This window comes from Copadichromis virginalis, linkage group LG19 (assembly GCF_057382275.1).
Source record: "Copadichromis virginalis isolate Kocher_CV1m ecotype Utaka linkage group LG19, C_Virginalis_male_GT1.1, whole genome shotgun sequence".
In the NCBI taxonomy this organism is placed as follows: Eukaryota; Metazoa; Chordata; class Actinopteri; order Cichliformes; family Cichlidae; genus Copadichromis; species Copadichromis virginalis.
Window position 1 is genome coordinate 26,071,880 of NC_140636.1, and position 20,894 is coordinate 26,092,773.

At 39.8% G+C, this 20,894-nt stretch overlaps 1 protein-coding gene across 1 annotated transcript; it reads right to left on the reverse strand.

The window, feature by feature from the left end:
* Nucleotides 1-2,995: 2,995 nt before the first annotated feature.
* On the reverse strand, nt 2,996-11,188 carry pax9 (paired box 9). Its single transcript, XM_085442520.1, has 4 exons — nt 11,014-11,188; nt 9,804-10,418; nt 7,653-7,792; nt 2,996-4,035 (listed from the first exon to the last, which is right to left on the reverse strand). The coding sequence occupies exons 1-4, from the start codon at nt 11,015-11,017 to the stop codon at nt 3,781-3,783; spliced, it is 1,014 nt and encodes a 337-aa protein (XP_085298646.1). The 5' UTR covers nt 11,018-11,188; the 3' UTR covers nt 2,996-3,780.
* Nucleotides 11,189-20,894: the final 9,706 nt, after the last annotated feature.

Sequence of the window (20,894 nt, forward strand, 5' to 3'; positions counted from 1 at the left end):
TTTTCGTCACTGTATAATTGTGTGTTGCGTGTCCTGTAACAGTAGATTCGTGTTGTTGTTTTTGTCTTAACTGGGACCGTTTCATCTTGGCATCGATATAAGAATATCCCCTTTCTACAGTTTGCCACTTCATCACTCTCCTTTTTGTCATCCGAGCGCTTCGTAGCCAACTTAGTGTCAGTCTTTCTCTCTCTGGCGGGTAGTCAGCGCTCGAACATTTAGTGCAAGCTAAAATAACAAGCCCCAAGAATTCAAATGGGGCTGCAGGGATCGAGGGGGTTACCACACACATTCTCTTTCTCTCTCTCTCAGTCTGTTTCTTATACAAATATTCAAAAACACATATATACACACACCTGTTGCACAGCCTTAGGCATAGTGGCTTCTCGAATAGACTCATCTTAACTTCATCTGGTAGCTGGTATAGTGAGCCACGTTGGCATTTGACAGTCATCATTAATGTGGGAGTCACTCTCTGCCAAAATGGAACGGCTCCTAGTTTTTGCCTAGGGGCCCGCGGTGAGAGACTAACAACTGTGGCTTGAAGACTGATGGAATTGTAAGAGCTTAACCTGTCCTTTATGTAATGGAGTTCTGAATCTGTATCTGTATTTTAAAAGCTGGTGAAACTTTACCATGAATTCCCTGCACACTGCAATAATCATAAATCTTATAAGTCTCCCTCACGTCATTTTCTTTGCGCCCTTTTTATGGATTTTCCCACCCTCATCTGTAACATCTCAATTCAGTGGCTCCGCTTTGACAAGGCTGCAACCTGGGCATGGCTCTACCTGCCTTTCCCAGTGCAAATGTGGTTAATGATTAGTATATTAAAATGTCTGCAATTTACACTGTAGGTAAAAAGCAGTCAGCCATGCACACACACACACAAAGACACGGCACCAGACGTGATTTTTAAAAACACGGCACTTATTTTTTTCCATTTTGCTCACCTGTCTCCTCACTGTTGTTGTTTTAAGACATTAAGAAAACATTCTGGCTGTTGTCAGCTGCTTTTAAAAGTGTTCATTGAGCAGAAGCACGCATGAAGTCCTGTATTCAGCCGGTATTACTTTCTCTGCTCAGTGTTACTCTGTAAATGGCTGTCTTGCTTCTAATTGCATGCGGAGAAGTAAAGATAACCATATGACACTGAAGTCAGACTCAACTTAATTAATTGTAAACACGTGTCTGCCCTTATTATTATTTTTTAAAGTACGCCATTTAGACCTCTCTTTCCATAAAGCTGACCAACATTAAACTACAAGAGCAGGGATTGTTAGACTTTCGAGAAGCTTCCCCTGTCTAGAAAACACACTGTTCCTGTTTTTTGAATACTGTTGTCAATTAAGACAACCACATTTTAATTTTGTTCTGTGAGTCAGACTAGACTAACAAGGCTGTGTGCAGTTCATGTAGCTTAGTTGAAAGGAAAAGTTGTTTGGCCTTGTTGTGTGTCGGCTGAGGTAAAGAACAGAGCGTGTAACGACTCTTTCATGCCACTCAGAGACTTAACTATCATTTGCCGTTCATGATGGATGGTGGATGGTAAAAGGGTGGCCGTGATGGCTGGCTGGTACAGCGAGTGAACATCTCGTCTCTGTGATGTGGTTCACATACGGTCAAAGAAACACTACGATCCCTGAGCAACGGTCCGTGACCACTGGATGCGGGGAAGACTGCTTTCCAAGTCAAATCAGCTCCTGCATGGGGAGGACTGTTGACACTGTCACGTGCAGAGGCTGTTTATGCTGTATCGCGGGAGGGAAAGAAAAACTGAGCCGCGCACCTACTGAACCATCGGCAGCAGGTAATGCTATGCGAAAGAGCTGGGTAAGCACCTATATCAAGTTATCAATCTACAACTTCAACTAAAGCCCAGTTTGTGTAAATCTGTGGTTTCCACTGCAGGGCTAGACAGGGCTTGCCAGACTCACTCGTAATTTATTACACTACACTCTTCCCCCCTCTACACTTTCAGAAAGTATTTTTGCATCATTTTGCAAACATGTCATTTGTCAGATGGCCTATGTGCTTTTCCTTTGTAATGAACACGTTGAGTTGGCCCTGACAGTCCTATTTGGCCCTTTATGTGGCTGCTGGAGGTTCGTGTTTGGGTCACATGTCTGATGACCTTGGAAACCGCAGGCCAATGAGTCTATTTGTGGCTCTCTGAATGTACATGGACTGCACCTGACCCCAGGAGTCTAGGACTCTTGGGCACACAGATCTCAAATTTGTTTGAAAAGCTGATATTTTTATTTACTATTTTTCCCACAAAACCATATGAAAAAAATTCTATGACTTAAAATGGTTGAAAATTATAATGCATGACATTAGGCTGTTAATATTATTTTTTAAAGACAGCAGGGCTTTACTGGAATTAATATTCTATGTTTCAAAGTATAAATATACACTGCATTTTGACTTTTTTTCAGTTTGGTTGCAGTGGGAAATGTCCAAAATTCTCTTATGTTTTGCACATTTTATTCATTTGTGTTTTATTTTTATTTATAATTTTTATGGGAATAATCTGTTAAAATAGTGCGAACCCAAATTACTCAAATTGTGTTTTTGTCACTCTAATGCACAGGTATAATTTTTTATGCTTACAGAAAGGACCGCATTAAATGTAATGAGGTGAGAAGACATGTACCCATTTTTAATGGCCAAAGGACTTTCAAAGAATTGCTTCAAGTGGTCGCAAACACTCGTGCTCCCAAAGCATTTCTGATGAAGTTTCCTAGTGAGCCATGACGCATGGTAATAGAAAATACAGGCCTTGTCAGCGTGCACACGTCTTTTTTTTTTTTTTCTTTTATGGAAAGCAGTTTCCTGCTCATGTAAAACAGGCCAGTAGGCCACAATGCCCTGAGTCTAGAATAGCTGGAAGAAAAAGAGATGAAATATTTTTAGCTGTGATGGTGCACTTGTTTTCTGTTCTCCGAATAATAAGTGTTGAGGAATCCCCAAACAGCCAGAAAACTCCACGAAGACCAATAAAAGCCAAACAATTTAATAAGATACATTCAATTTCATTGTGCAACATTTGACAATTAATTATGTTAATGCTCTAGACTCCAATGTGCCCAATGCCAATTCTGTCTAAATGTGCGTGGAGATGTCCATGCTTTCTGTAAGACTAATTGCACTTCATTCAACGTACCTTTAATCTAATAAATAAACTTCCCTTTGAAGCTCTTGCATAGGCTACACTTTTAGAGAAGTGGAAAACAACGCTCCATAACAGAGTTACTTTTATCAAATCATAAACAAAAAGCATACAAACATAAAAAAACAATAGCAATTATTATTATTAAGCACCCTGAAACACTAATGTAAAGTTTTTTTTCCCTTTTCTTTGATTCTGTATTCATGAAGTTATACATTACCCCATTTTGCCCAGAGACATTTGCAGATGTGCAGTAAAGAATCTGAGAGGAATTATGTTGATGGGTGGTGTAGCAGTCATATGTCAGTCTTTGGAACACCTGTCCTGCAAGTACTTTTAGACAACACATTTGCTGTAAAAACTGACAGGCTTTTTATTCATTGTGTGTCTTTGGTCTGACTGCGCTTAGCTCGGAGGGGCATCATATACCCAGTGGCGCAGATATGAGTCCTGGGGCCGAGTCCTTCATAGAAAGCTGGCAGTGGGAGTGGAAAACAGTTGCCACCACGGACAGACTTGGAGTTGAATGTCCTCTCCGTCTCTCACCCAACCCACTCCCCTTCATACCCTCCCACCCCCCTTTCTCCCATCAGTCTGTGGAGTTGACTTCACAGCACCGAGGCGGCGACTGGGTGGATGGCGTCACGGTTGGCTGACATCCTCTTGAAGGCCAGCGGGGTGGCAATGTCACAGCTGTGGGGAGATAGAGCATTGCCACTGGCTGGCTGCCACGTGGGTCCGGTCACATAGGCCGACGTGGTGGCGCTGTACCCCATGTAGGGTGACACTTGGGTGGGAGGGTGGTAGGGAGGGATGCTGGGTGCTGTGACATAGCTGTTCACTGTGGGCAAGCCATTCGGCATCTGGGATTTAAAGAAGAAAGGGGAAAATAAGATTAAGATAAGAGCCTCTTAATTATAGGTTTAAAAAGTCACTAATAACTCATTTCATCATTAGTCATTTTCCTTTTCTAAAAAATGATCAAAAAGAAATTGTTTGCCACAGACATTTTCCTAAATAGGGACTGTAATAAGTTCAAAAAATTTCTGCCCATCCCAGGGAAACACACAAAAGCAGCTGCTGTAATTAGAAAAGGAAAGAAAAACTGGGGCAAGCTGTAGAAGAAAGTGAAAGTGATGTTGGTTGAATTATAAACAGCAGAGAGCTTAATTCTAACTTCACAGCTACCACATGAAAATAAATATTTTCCCAGTTTCGGGAAGCATACGTGCACTATATGGAGCTTGTTTTCAACTCAAAAGTGGACATTGCACCAGTGTTGCTGATAAACTGCACTTAAAGGATGTCATGACAGACTGAGAGGGAAAAGGCACGCACAGGGGAAATATCATGGTTCGAACCAGGAATGGGCTTTGCTTCTCTGGCACAGCGACAGGACTTAACTTGAGGAATTCACCAAAGCATTTCAGCAGGGAGGCAGAATTTCTGTTCCTGGGTGGTCCCGGACTACTGAGAATTATTTCTATACAACTGGGATCTTTTCTGTTCCTCTCACTTATTTTCATAGATTTGCTTGACTGACAAAGTCACTGGCAACTATCTTAAAAGAGATATGAAAAATTATCTTCCTAACTGGCATTTGCAGTGATTATAAAAACACAAGTACAGAGAAAAAACTGCGTGTGTGTGTGTGTGTGTGTGTGTGTGTGTGTGTGTGTGTGTGTGTGTGTGTGTGTGTGTGTGTGTGTGCATGCCTGGGCCTGGGCCTGCAGGTGTCTGTGGGTCTGTACTGGGTGGCTGTGGGTGTCTGGGGCAGTTGTTTGTGGGTGTCTGACCATGTGTGTATGAGTATGCGGGTGTTTTGTATCATAACTTCACTCAAATATACTGAAATGTATTTCATTAAGTCCTGTACAGACAGCCCATTATATTATTCTTGTTTTTTTCCAATTTAAATCAACAAATGTAATTAAACAGTTTCCCCAAAATTAACACATTTCCACTCTTGAAAAACATCATATATTACACACAGCCTAGTGTTTGCACATGGTATACTTATACATACAGACACACATTCGGCTCATGGCAATGTCTATCTATCTATAGGTATAGATATAACATAGATATAGATATATAGTATATAGAGAGAAAGAAAAGAAAAGAAACTCCCTTTCAGTTTTACGCAACTGACTACTGCAAGAACACAACTAACTGCAGCCTCCGGAACGACCACATAGTTGAATCAACACCTGTCTGACACAAAGTCAACAAAATCAAACGAGTATACAAAAGGCGAATTTATGGGACTGATCTTGTATCTGATTGTATAATTTATAAGGCGGACCTGTTCTTTCATCCTCCGCCCTCCGTATATATAAAACGTTTTTAAACTTGAATTACATCACTTGTACTTACTTTAACATTACTATTAAAAAGTTTTAAAATTCATATTAATAATAATAACATTAAAGTGTTTCATTGTTATGAATAATAATAAAAATAAATAAAACACTTGGTGTATTTGGTCGACTATGCGACAAAATACTTTAGCGAATTTACTGCTGCTCTAATCCCTGTATTTCTTTTTTAAACAAATAATTTAAACTAAACTTCAGGACATTTACGAGTTTGTTTGTTTGTTTTTTTGTTAAATTTCTAGAGAGTACAAATTTTAAATATTTTTTTTAGATATATATAATATGTAGGCTATGTTTTGTTAAACATTTCGCCTCTTTCAAGCGTTTTTAAAACACTTTTGCATTAACTCCGAGCCGCGGTTCGTGATTTAACCTTAATCTGTGTTAATGATGCTCGCAATCTTGCAGAGAAGCACACACGGGTGCATCTGCCCGCTTTGCCTTCAGAGCAGAGGCCAAAGGTTTCTAGCCGCGGTCTTGGTCCTTATGGAAAAATAGGTGTTAGGAAATTTGTCAGAAATGTAAAGCCGTCAAAGGTTTTCATTGGCCAGGTTTAGTTAGTTTTCTTAGCTGAAAGTCAACCTTTAGAAAAATTAAAAAAGAAAACCAAAAACAACAAGTTCCCTGCTGCTGCAAGAAAGATCGTGCTTTGAAACTGGTGGTAAAAAGTGACTTGTAGTTTGATAGATACAAAGTTGTTTAGCCATCTTGTTTGAACACGATCCTGGCAAGACCGCGCACTTTCCCTGCGTCTCAGCCTGTCTGACAAACACAAATTTAACAAAGTCTAAAGTCACATTAGATCTTAGCAGGCTGCAGAGTCTGCATGTATAAAATCGGAGTGATGGGGCACATTTTAATCCTCAGTGTTTTGGTGGAACAGTTCTTGCTTCGCCATTCTTTGTTTTTCATGCAATAAACTGTGTAATTTATGGAGTTGTTATTTTCTGCATTTAATGGCTCACTTCTGTTTTTGTATAGCTGCTTGGCTAACCGCTCAGACAGTTATTGTGCGTCCACTTTGAGCGCTCCTAATCTTCCAGCATCGGTTCAATCTTTTTTTTTTCCTTCATAATGAGAATGAAAAGCCCCCCATGATAAAGTAGCAAAATAAATGATGTGCATGGAAACGTTTTCTGTCAGTGACCAGAATCACAAGCCCTTTCAAAATAAAAGAAGAAAAGGAAAGCATGCGCACACAAGCGTGATTTGGGAGGGAAATGACATTAAAGGCCTGCGATGAGTGGTGTGTAGACCTGCGTTAGTTTTAGATAGAAAAGCGGAGATAAAGCTGAATAAAAATCTATCCAATCACTTTCAGACTTGCAGCTTATTGAGTTTGGCCATATACATTTTATTAAAGCTACATAACATTAGGAAATAAAACGAAAAACATCTTAAGTTGCATGAAAGTCAGTAACGATTCGTGTATTAATTTTTCACTATTGTATGTTTGAGTCGGCGTTTTTAGCGTGGACTTAACCGCTCCAGCAAAATAACGAATGCACCGGACGCTTAGAGCTGCAGGACTGCCATTAAGGACACAACAATATCCCAAAGCCTACTTTAAAACTCACAGACAAATGACGGGATGATGGTTGTCGTTGACTAGGCTACAGCATTAAAACCAGCCAATTCAAATACTGTATAATTTACCAGGGAAACGAAAACAGGAGGCAACTGGCTCTTATTCAGGGGTCCAGCCATTGTCTCGAGTGTGAAGCACGCTACACTTAATTTTCAAAATCCTAAAAGTTAATAATAACTAGGCTATTTAAACCCCCTGTGATGTGCTTATTGTTAAATAATCTGCTCTGTAATCATCCATAAAAGCACTGACCAAGCAGCAGGGCCTAAACGAACTGCCCCTTGTAAAGCCAGAATAAAAAAAAGAGAAGAGAGAGTGAAATAAAAATGCACCCCAGCCAGCAGAAGGAGCGCATTAATGCTGTGAAATGGGAAGTTTCCATGCTAACTGTTAAAATAGAAGAATACTCAAGTCTGCAAGTAGATTAATAGCCTACACTCTTTTCGCTCTTTCTGTACTCCTGATTAAAAAACAAACAAAAAAAAATTAAAAATTGAGATTTCCACTTTTTTACCTGTGTGTATTTTGCCTCAGGTTCTAAATGCGCCTTATCCACGCCATTGACTAGTGGAGAGCTTGCTGGTAGGAAATTAGTCCTGTTAATAGCGCTCCATTCTTCTAGTTTGGTGCTGGGAAAGGATGGACTGTCACTAACTGGGAGGGGGGCAAAAGAGAAAGAGAGAAGAGAGGGCGGTCAGGAGGAGACTGTGCTAAGGTTAGGGGGAAAAAAGACCGGCACAGGCCGCTGCTGTGATTCATGCATCCGTTAACCGCAGGTTAGCCAGGTTGCACAAGACAATAAACCCTGTGACATTCTGAACTGATTATTTGTCAATTTAGGTATGAATAGCACGTAGGTTGAAGGTCTTTCCTGTGCGTAATGCTTCTTTAAATGTTTCCTTGAGCCATTAAACAATTATCTTTGTATTATCTATTATCCGATGTACTGTATTTCAGCCGAGTTTCAAGTGTATGAAACCTAGACTCTGTATTATTTTTTTCAAAAATTTTCCAGATGTCTGAAATTGAGATAATCTCTTCTGAAAATAAAAGTTTGGGGAAAGTATTTTTTGCCTGATAATTGCCTTTTGTCGTAAATTTATATTTTTCTTTAGGGCTGTGAATGAGAACCTAACACAAAGGTGAAATTATCTGTCATATTTTTAATTATGTATTTATTTATTTTATTCGTCGTAAAGAAAATGTGCTCAGAATACATGGGACTAAATGTAGTTGGGTTTTTTTTTTTTAATCCATTTCTTTTTTAAGTTATGGCTAAAGCGACTCCCTCTCTCTGGGTCAAGGATATTAGAGAAAAAAAAATTGTCTCGCTGTCGGAGACAAATTGAATTGACTTTCATCGTCTCCTTCTTGTGCATGATGGGCACACTACATAGATTCCCCGTTGTTTACTGTGAGAGAAGCCATCACAACAATTTCGACAAAGAGCTGTAAACAAACTGCGTGCGGCACATATTAATATTATAACACTCTGCGACTTTATCAACCCTCGGGAGTTTTGAATGTGTTGTCCGTGTGCGTAAAAATAAAAACTACCCTAGACAAAGCCACTAATATTTTACATTTTTAGCCGTGCACGTGTTTTATTTTATTTTATTTCCTATCATTTCCATTAATTCCAAACCCATTTTAAAAAAGTATGTGGCAAATCTCTCACTTTACTAAATGTACTAAAAACTTCAACTCAGCGTTCAAAAACCTGCCACAAGCATCTGCTAATAATTTAGAAATGCATAAATTGTTTATAAAGGCAGCCCCTCAAAACACTGTTCTCCCCCCACCCACCCCCACCCCGTGAGCTTTCGTGGATATCTGCTTTACATTTATGTTATTTATATTGCTCGAGTGAAGCTTTGCATGGCGGTGGAAGTGGAAGAGGCCGGGGCGTGTTTCTGCATGGCAGCCCTGAATCCTGACAGCAACAGGATTGCGGCAATGGACTGACAACACTTCCCTTCCTGCCACTGGAAAACAAGCTCTTAGAAGAAGCCCTCTCACACCACCGAGCCGACCATTAGCACTGATTTATGCTGGATCCTGTTTCACTGTTTCCAAAACAATTGCGGTTTTGTTGAGTACAAGGCAAAGTTATCTGGGCCTACCTGCATGTGGACAAAACACAACCCACGCAGCAGAAAACGCATTCTAATGCGAGATACTTATTTGAGGCCTGAATCGGGCAAACCGCTGAATGCACAGTTCTGCACAAAACGACTCGCTCCAAGTCATGGCAAACATTCAGCACACCTCATTTTGATACACTTCGTCTCACCGCCTTTCCCTCCGCTGTCCCTCTAATATTCCACATCCGCCTCTTAATTATTCTTGCAAGCTGGACCATCTGTTTCTGAACTAACCTGCCTCCTTTTAAAATCAATATCAGCAGGCAGGTCAAATGGCATTTAAGCTTTCTCTCTCCAAAAAGGCCTGTGGGTTTATAACGTTCCAATAGTTACTTTTGGAGGCCTTTAAAAACAATTACACTAACTCAAAGGGAGAAAAAAAACACAAGTGCCGGTTTTATTCCAAATACACACACACATACACACACACATTCGCACTCTTGCGTGCAAAACCCCTTCAAAAGTTGGTTATATGTGGTGCAATAAACAAATGTAACCGCCCTCCATGCAGCCATGCTTACTTTGTTGCTCTGTAATAGACCGTATCCCCAGAATATCAGTTACAGAGTGCGAGGAAGGCCATATCCTGTGCATGGCCATGTGTCCGGGAAGGGTGGGCATGCCAGGGGGAGTGGGCACTTTGGACGTCGGGTATGAGTATAAGTGGTTGTAGGGTAACGTTGGTTGTGGCGGTGGATGAGGCGCCTGCTTGCCCGACTCATACTGGCTCTGCTGGGACAGATTCCCAATCTTGTTTCGGAGGATCCGACTGATGGAGCTAACGGAGGGCAGGTTGAACTTGTCGCAAACCCCATCAGCGAGTAGCCTGTCCCGGATCTCCCAGGCAAAAATCCCCGGGTCTCTCTGCTTGTATGTCCGTATGTGTTTGACAACGGTGGGTGTGGTGACCCGCGGCTTGCTGCCTCCGATTGCCCCCGGGAGGATGGAGCCGGTCTCGTTGTAGCGAGCCAGGATCTTGCTGACACAGCCGTGGGACACGCGCAACTGCCTGCTGATGTCACAGGGTCGAATCCCGAGTTGGGCCAGCTCCACTATCCTGAGCCGGATGGCGTTGGGGAGCGGCCTGCCGTTTACGAAAACACCACCGAGTTGGTTCACTTCACCGAAGGCAGGCTCTGGTGTCAAAAACAAACACACAGAAGGGCACAACAGTGAGACAGCGATTAGGTAACCAACCCAAGGCCCTCCACACTGCTAACGACCCCTTATTTATAATATAACAGAATATTTAAATAATATATGCTTATATTACAGATATGAATTTCAGCAGATATGCTGATAGTTTATTTGTGTCTCAGTCAACATATTTCAACTTTTGTTATTTATATACGACGGGGGGGGGGAAAAAAATCAACCTTCTCACATTTGCACATTTGATTTTAAACTTGAATTTTTGTTTTTTCAGCAAAGTTTTCACTCCCGCTAAACAACTGAAGTTATGGATCAACTGTGTTAAGTGATCGCTGATAGCTGTCGTTCATGCAGGGTAGATTTCACACCGATGTCCGGTGGGAAGTGCCAAAATTCGTGCGTAACCTCCACATAAATACTCATCGCCCTGTTTTATATCCTCTGGATTAAAGACTAAACTAATCCGTCAAAACACCACAGACAATATCTCGCTAAATTCCCCCCACCTTGCTTTAAGAAGTTGCACCGATCGCTGCATCCCTGTCAAGAAACCAAAAAGCGATACAACACTGAACTCACCCATCGTGTTAAAGCCGCAAATGAAGAATACGGTGTCCGCTTTGTGCCTCCTGCGTGGGTCCTGCTCCGCGTCCAGCGTGTCCACTTTCTAAAATCGCGTCCAAGAAAATCTTCTTGCGCGATAAGGAACAAGAGAGACAAAATTCTCGATCTGTTTCCTGACGGCGCTGGAGACAGGCTTACATTTCAATCTGTTGAAATCAGGAGGCTGGGCTTCCGAGGGTTCTCCCCCCGCTGATTGGATCGGACCCTCCCATTTGCCATCGAGTTTGCACAGACCTAAATTATCATTGGCCCAGAAGTTTGTCATGACAACTTCAGAGTGTCACACACACACACCCGGGTCCCTCTCATCCTGCTATCCAAAAAACGGGGACATGCCACCATGAATGGCTTTGTTTTTTAGGCAGGTTGAGTGCAATCCAGTATCCGTACGGGATCGCATCTTCACTCTTTCAACAATGATGTGAAGATACCAACAAAAAAAAATGACAAACAGGTTCCTATTTGTGAGCATCACAAGGAAACACCAACTGAAATATTATGTGAATTTATTTATAGGGGGAAACCCCACAAATGTGTGCATTTTCGACCCCAGCAGTAACCGGTTTTATTTTATGCAGCTGTTTTTATAATAATCAGTTGCCTTTCAAAATAAAATAAAAGTTCAGCTCCAAAGACCCGACTTTGTGTGGCTTTATGCTCCGCCACACTAACTTTCATCTCAAGCTTTTAAATGGCATCATTAAGGAAATGGCAGGAAATGAATGATTGCTTTTCTGTAATGTAATTGGCTGGTTGATGTTTGTAAATTCTATCTCATTGCACTTGAAGGTTATCATAACTTTTTTCTTATTTGTCACCCAAGTATTTCTTTTCTTCTTCTTCTTCTTTTATTCTCTTTCAGGCGTCGAGCATAGACTGACAGCAGACCAAACGCTCCAGCGATTTGGTGAAAATGAGGCGAATAAGTTTAATCTTTAGAATTTAATCTCTCTTGTCATGCAGTTTGAAAATACACGGCACAGTTAAAAACCATGGCCAGGTTTCAATTTTGTGCCCATTTGACATTAAGTATTATTTCGTTTTTTTAGTCGGACACGTGTCAAAAGAAAAATACAATTCAAATCATTGTTTTTTTTTTAAACAATTATTTATTTTCACGTTTCTATTATAAGCTGCACGTCTCTTTAGGCTTAGCCTGCGCAAAGCAGGCCAATTTTTTTAGCCAATTATGCCCAGCGAGCGTTAATGGAATGCAGGTTGTTAAGGTTCTTATGTGATAACATAATTACCTTTTATTTCTTAACCTTTACGCGATTGTCCTTCAAGCTCAACGTTTGCAGCTCAGTGTGTTATAGAGGGAATATTCCTTACTTTCACATGTTCAGCAGGCAAGCACTTTCTGCAGAGAAACCCCAGTTGCAAGCAATAAGAAAGATTTGTTGCTCCCCGACACGAGAAACAAACACACGCCATAATTTTGCGCCTTCGCTCACTCCCCGTTTTGACACATGCTTTGGATTTTCCGTGTCATATTTTAAGAAGGCCACGGTGCATGACTGACCTTCATCTCTGTACAATCTAAAGAGATCAGTGTGCATGTAAACATCAAACAGCACCCCTGCGCTGCAGTGCAATTAAGAATATTGTTGAAAACCTCTGCTAACATTAAACACCGAAGCGGCTTTGAGGGGCCAGAATGTACACGAAGTCTTTCTCGGTATTTGTTTCAGCACGCACAGCTCTGCAGGCTGGATGCTGGATGCCTATATTATGATTAGCTTTCCCACCTTTGCTAGGATCGCGTCAAACTCAGAAACTGAACAAATTATAGTGCCTCCACGGCAATGCAAGTCGGTTAGACGTGTCTTTAAAAACGCGTAAATTACTTTTTCTCCCCACGCTGGAGTTGTTTTTGCCTTCATGAACGGTTATTTGTCACAAGAAGACCAGTTGGGGTTGTCTTAATGGACTCTTTCTTCTGTTTTATTTTATTTATTTTTTTGTTTGTTTTTATAAATGTATTTATCGCTGCATCACCTCTTGTGCACCCACCTGCCCACCCTCCTCCGCTCCCAGGCCGCTGATGCAACAAGGATAATGTTTACGGCGGGGAAACGTGCCCAACTTGTTTGCCTTGGGGTGCCTCTGGTAACTGAAATAACACAAGGTCAGGAGCGAGGGATCAAAGGTCTTCCCAAACTGCTTCATCTTCTGCATTTTTTAGGCCGGACGGGCATGCACCTTCCTCCCGTTTCTGTGACATAATACACGTCTAAGGTGAGGCTATCTGAAACCGGGTGACGTTTTAAAACAATAATAATAATAATAATGCTAGCGAAATACATGCTTTATCTGATTAATGGCACCGCAACTATTAACATTTAAACGGTAGTAGACAGTGCATTTTTACGCAGTTGTTCAAAAATTCCCATAAATTAATTAAAAATAATGTGATTATTACAGTCAGTGAAACTGTTGCAAATTATCATGACTGTTATTTTTATAATAATTATTGTAAATTGTACTTTTATTAACGGTAAAACGAAACTAGTACTAATAATAATAGTGTATTCTTAAAGAATGCTGCTAGAGTGTATTAAACACATACAAATAAATTTTAAAAAAATTGTGTCGTCACTATCAGACTAAATATGTAAATAATAGTGGTTTAGCCTGTAGAGTATGTTGGCATCAGTGAGCCTCCACGCACGATTTGCACACTCTACACGCCTGTACTGTTCACGAGCCCAGAATGGTCCGTGTCGAATTGAATTGTTCATACCTCAAGTGAAGGCAACGCATCACTTGTCAGACAAATTGCGTAATGATGGAGTCAGAGTTTCGTCCTGTGCTCTGCAGGAGAGAGCATAACCCAAATGATTTTCCTCTGTCTAATAAGGTTTCTGTGAAATCAGAGATGGATTGTTAACAGGCTTATCCTCTTGTCTATTCTGAAAAACAGTAGGCTTGTTGTTGGGTTTTTAAAGTTACAGTCTACACTTTTATTTTAAGACTTTAAAAAAAAAGTATGTATATAGGCTACAGTATTAATGCTTCGTTAAAAACACCAACATGCTCTATTTGAAATAGTCCAGCTCCTGCAGGATGTACTGAGTCATGTTATTTGGTTCTATATGCTGCCAAGCAGACGACTGCATACCCCAGCGTTTGATGGCCCACACAAACAGCGTGCGTCCGGTGGTGTTGCGCACGCATAATGCCTGCGCAAGTGCAGCTCTTCCATAGCACGTCGAAATCCATAATTTAATGCTTGAGGGGTATTTTCTAAATAACATCACACAACGTCACATGCTTGAATTTCTAACACTTCCTCTGCTTGTTTGCACTGATGTGCCTTTGAGCCCCTTCAGGTTTTTCTTATTAAAGCTGTTTCTCTCTCTCCGTTTTTAAAACCAGGATGCTTTAATAACGTGGTCTGTTTGAGAGCAAGACAATGGACCGTTTATTAATATTTTTATGAGCTCAAAAAGAAGACGACTTTAGGAATTGTAATTATTTGTTTCACTTGTTTATAGTTCCGTTCTTCTATTTGCCTTCAGTGGAATCGCAAGCTCCAACAGCTGTGTTTGGGAGCCACACATACTGCATGGCTGCACGTTTAACTCCTTATATTGCAGTTCACGTCAAAGTGCATGGCGTGGTTGTGATCGTTTTCATGAATATCGAAGCTACATATTATCAAAAATACCTAGTTTCGATTTACTTCTGCTTTTCTTCTTTTCCAAAAGAAAAAAACTGTCAGAAAACTGAACACTGGGATGTAATGCTGATGATAATCCATCAACACTCAGCAGATAAACATGTTAAGCTGTGAATGCTTATCGTGTAACATGCTGAGTGAAAAACGTAAGCGCTTCGTCCAATTTGCATTTCCAATGAAACAAACGGAAATTCATACGGTCCACGTCACATGAAGCCCACAACGCGATAATATTCTTCTTTAGAGCAAAGTTATGGGGTGTGCCTCATCCTCTTATTTGGAAAAACATATCCATAGGTTATAAACGACATCTTAAGGCCTCTATCTGGGTAGAGGGAAAAAATTAATTAGTGATAAGAAAGGGTTCCATGGTTTTGTTTACCTGTGCTACTAGCAAAACAGCCATAAATTCGGATGACACAGGCACTCTTACCACAACTATCCGCTTCGTGTGTGAGCGAAGTCACTAACCCACCTTTTCTTTTTAATTTCCTCATGTTCGACAAGTAAAGGCATGAGGAGCTCAGTTGTCACCACAAGGCTGTGGTGCAGCTATACAAAATTTTAAAAACAACAAAAGAAAAAGCTGAACTAGACTCCCTGGTCTTGGTTTCTCAGGCTGTTAGACTGTTTTGGTATCTGCTAAACTGTAAACCCGTTAAAACAGTTGTGTGGTTGCAGGATTTCGATTAAGCCTCGTGGAAATGCAAAAGAAACTCTCAACATTAAACGCAACTTATTTACCATGTGTCTTTTAGTTCCATTCAAAAATTGGTGCATCTAATTTTATATTAGCCCACTTTACTGGAGATGCAAACGTAAATCACTAACATTTATCTTACAAATCAATTTACGACTCAGACCGAATTAATTCAAAGATGGGAGGACATTCTAATTTTCGTGGATGCTGAAATAATCTCATAATAATTTTAAATAACGTTTTATTAACGTAACAGTCTAAATGATGTAATCTTTCTAAAAATCGTCAGTACCGAAACAGAAATTCTCGTATTCAAATACATTCGTTTTCTATCCACCGCAAATGCGAAAATAATGATGATGTTCAAAATGACGATGATGACGAAACGGCTACGTTCTGCATCCTCTAGCAGGCATCAACCATGTAGCTGATAGCCCTTTAATCAGATCAATTAGACACCGTTCTAATGCGTTCCATTTAATGTAGTTTGAGCTACCACATTTTTACCTTTTACTCTCCACTCAATCGGATGACACCGTCATATCAAGACGAATGAAAGTGTGACACTGAAATAAAGTGACACACTTACTATAGAAACCACAAGACCATTGCCAAACAGTGCGCATTTAAAGTCCGTAACAAGACTTTAATAATGAATTCGTAATAATCATCTTTTCTTGAAATTAAGAGGCAGCACATAAAGGGGGGGAGGGGGGGGGGGGTATTGATATGTCCAATATTTCGCAAAGATCACTGTAATAGCTAAACCAAATAGCCTACGGCATATTACAATGATACAATAATAATATTACAATAACTACAATTAAAGTCTTTGTGCATTATTATTATTATTATTATTATTATTATTATTATTATTATTATTATTATTATTATTATTATTATTAACTGTGTGACTTTGTACCAGTGGGACTTAAGACCCTGTGTCATGAAACAAGCTGCTGAAATTGGATTGAGACGCTTTGACTGTAATCCGCCCAGACTGCTACTTCCTCTTTGTGGTCTGAAAAAAAATGTGTGTAAGACAGAGTTTCTTATCTGCAACCTTGAGACGCAGAGCCACCACGCTGCTCATATTATCCGTGGAGAAAGTTACAGAGGGGTGTTAAAAAAAAGTTCCCAGCTCCAGGTTTAATGTTCCCAGTAAGATCCTGTGGGAAATCCAAGTTACCACTAATGGGTTATTATGGGGACACGCAGTGATTTCTTGTTTCACAAAGGGGTTGGAGGTCTGTCATCTCATACTAACTGTCCCCAAAACGACTGACATCTGCAATAAGCTACACACGTGCTGAGAGTTATAGTGTTTGTGTGTGTGTGCGTGCGCTGCTCGGAAAATTGAGGTCCAGCAGCAGCTTGTCACCGCGTTATTAAAGCGGAAAAGACGTGATTTCCCCTCAAGTTGTTTGATACAAACGAGATAAGACTGTGTGGATTTTTACTGTGTGGACACTGCTGTTTTTTAGGATAATGCCATCGCTTGGCGCCTTTAAAATAACCCGCACCGACGATTCTAACCTTTGCAGTCCAAATAGCGGTGACACCATTAAAGTCTTTCTACAGGTTAGCACTTCTCCAGGACTGAGTGGCCCGGTAACTTTAGTGCGGCCTTAATGAGGACGAACGCAGGTTAACGACGAATGTAGTCGTGTTTCAGAGGCCAGGCCTGGGTTTCAGCGGAGAGGGACAAAAAGAAACAATATTTACGACACTTTTAAGCATACATCACTTTGACATCTGTTCGTCTGGCACCTGGCATCCATTAGTATTAAATATTTCATTCCGCCCTAATTTGGACCTCTCTTTGTCCCGTACCAAGGACACTGGGGGGGAAATGGAGAGCTCTACCTTTATTGCGCTTTTACGCGCCGATTACTTTGTGCACAAAAAAAGTGCAAATGGGGTGTTGATACAGACCACACCGCTATGTTATGCGTTGTAGATACGAGGAATCCTTGAGTCATACCTGGGCTGGACTTATATTAAATTTCCTAATCCATTAAGATCCCCGCATAAGCGCGGAAACATTCCTGCAATTAGTCAAGTTTGGGCACACGAGCTTCAGATTTTTACGCAGTGTTATTAGATTACTGAGTGGACGGAGTGTTCAATATCCTCATACACAAACAGAGGTCGGAGAGAGTCAGATGTATAATGTCAGCGTGGACATTGACAAAATACTGGCCCTCTGATAGCCCCCTTTTTTGTTATTTAATTTGGAGTTTGGCGCCGAAAAATAGAAGTACATGTTAATTTAAGGATGGTAGAAATAAGAATACAATTTCATCGTTCTCTCTGGGGACATGCAGTTAAATTGTGATTGATGTGTTTCATAAAGAAGAGAGGATTACACAGGAATATCAGCACTGAAGCACCGAGGCCTCCTTAATCGGGACGCATTGTGGAGACACAGGAATGAGAACAAATTTTGTCTGAAGATAAGGGTGGAGTGAGTTAAATATTGTTTTTATTATTAATAATAATATTAATAATAATAATGTAAAGGGATTACATTTTTGAGCATCAAATAGCTGAATTAGTTAGAACCGGCTTAAAATCTTTCCATTTGGTCTTTGTTGACACAAAATTGTGACCAATTTGTTTTAATCTTCTTTAGTTTCACCGTACGTCCTTGTTGGTGACACGCGGTGCAGGGGTCACAAACGCTGCTGTGCCAACACACACTTTACCTGGGCAAGTCTGTGTATTGTAAAATGCAGTGGCGCCATCTGGTGGATCTTCAGGGAACACGTCAAACATTTCTTAAGTATTATTCCACGACTTTTTAATAAAATACCAGAATCATATACTACACATATACAATTTTAATTGCCTGATAAATGATAAGTTTTTACTTCCCTGGATTGGCTCGTTCAATTAGTAAAATTGTAACTATATTGAGTTCTATTTCACCTGTTTAGACTGAACTTATTTCACTTTCAAATATGCTTGTGACGTGTCTGTTACGCAAGTATACGTTTATTTGCATTTCTTTCCTTAAACACTGCGTTCATCCCTCCTGCTATTGGTTGTCTGTGTGAATATATGTCAGGCCAAGTTGTTTTTATCTTGATAAGTTCAAGTTACTTGGTACACACACACACACACACAAAAAACGTCAATTCAAATGGAAGGTTCTGCTGTATATGAAATACGACCTTTTTTAGATAATCTATATTTACCGGAGAAACAAAAATAAAAAGTCAGTTAAAAAAATCAATAGTTTTTACACACCTTACAAAACCATAATCGGTTATGTATTACAGCTAAAAGGAGTGAAAACTGGCCTTTGACCCTGGCCTGTTAGACCCACTGAACAGTTGGCACAAAGAAAGCTGTTAACAAATGTTAAGCAGCTGATATTTCTTATGGTGGTGGTGAACTATCTATAAACCATGCATTTTAAAAGATATATATATATATATATATATATATATATATATATATATATATATATATATATATATATATATATATATATGCTGTACGTGTTTGTTTTCATGGGTATTGTATTTTGTAAAGCATTGCATTCTCCTTGTAGTTTCATTTTGCAAACATCATAACATAACGTCATAAGATTAGCAAGGGAAAATATGTGTAAGGACAATAAGAGCAAGAGTCTCTTCTCCCCCATAGCTGTATAGTTCACAAAGCTGAAGCCCTTCAGGAAACAAAGAATTAGTAAAAATAGATGAAAACATTAGACACTGCAGAGCTGTCATATCTGTTTGCCTGTATAAGTTGGCGCAGGGATACTAAGGGTGCTGGGGCTACATTAAGCTCAAAAGAACTTAAAGACTAGTGAAATAAACTCCTCCCACAGCTTGTGATTGGTTGAAAAATGCTAAGACGAGTCTGCCTCTCAGTTTTAATGTGAATCCTGCAGAGGGCAACCAAGTATCACACATGTCAGATGCATCTACAACACTCAGAAGGCTTTAAAAATATACATCATGCAGTCGAAAGTAAGCGTATGTAAAAGCATGAATGAAAAAGACTTTACTTGGTTTGTTTGTTTGTTTTTAGTAATGCTGTTTCTCTTAAATGAACAATGAAATTGTGTGAAATTGAATTTTCTTGCCTGAAAGCATTTTGGTGACAGAACACTCGTGTTATTAATGTTGTAGATTTTAAATCATCTCTGAATGCATATGGATCCATTTATACATGTCTGCTTTTAATGCCATCAGAAGTCAATAGAACGATTACAATTAGTCATTTATTGTATATCGGTCTTTTCATAATCAGGACAAGAGCTCAGCTATATATCAATTAATTTGTAAATATTTATAAATGTGGGTCTCTCCATCAACTTGACTTCAAAAGGTGTATATTGATCATGCTTTGCACCGAACATAAACTGTTATTCTGAGTTTGCTAAAGTATCTATCAGGACTGCACTGACAGGTGTGTTTGTTTCTTTTCAGTGGTCAATAAATGATCAGTGCTAACTTTATTAAATGATCAAGATGAATATTTAGCTTTTAACTTCATTTTTTCTTGGTGTTTCTGTCTCCACTTCATTCTTATTTCTAAAGGTGATTTATTTTCCACTAAAATCGTCAGTTTGAAATTCAGGGTGCTCTCAAATATTTTTGCCTCCCCTGGATTTATTTTATTTTTATTATTTATTTATTTATTTATTTTTAGAATACTTTCTTGTATATTTTTAGTTTCTTCAGGAGTTTTGTAACTCCTTTTTATAAAAACGTCTTTGACACACACTGGTTTATTGTCTTTAAAAACAATACTTTTTGACACACTTTCACCGAGTACAAACATACAGCTGCTGTACGGTCAAGCAGCCTCACAAGACTCCAGTTTACTGCAGCGCGAGCGATGTGGCTGCCAAGTAATTATCCCCCACAGCCCCTGTCCAAAATGCTAATGGTATTTACAGGAGAGGACATCAGCAGCAGGTGCAGCTGCTGGAGCGTGATGTTACGCTGAGACACCACACTAAACTGAGAAGTAACAGAGGAACCATTGTTGCCATAGGTGTTAAATAATCAGTCAGACTGAAATCAGATAAATGTTGTTGTTTTTTTTTTCAGCAGTTTTTGTCTTTTACTCCGATGCGACAGCTTTAGACACAAATATAATACATATATGTCAGCAGTTGGTTTATTGATGCTGTGGCATGAGTTTGGAGTGAGTCGGAATAAAAAGATTGCTGATTCCAAACTGACTCCAGATTTTTACTGCTGAGATTTTGTTTGCTTTAAACTTTCTTGTTAGTAGTTCATGAAAGTACAGTCCAAAAATTCTGTCTTAAGGATTTAGTGCGGATAGGAATGTAATTTTACATAATTAAGTGATATCTCAAGTTAAGCACTGTGAATGCAAATCCATGAACTCAGGTCTGTGAATTAATCCTATAAAATCTAATATTCCGGGTTAGGACAGTCTTACTTGCACTCTGTCGATTTCTTTTTT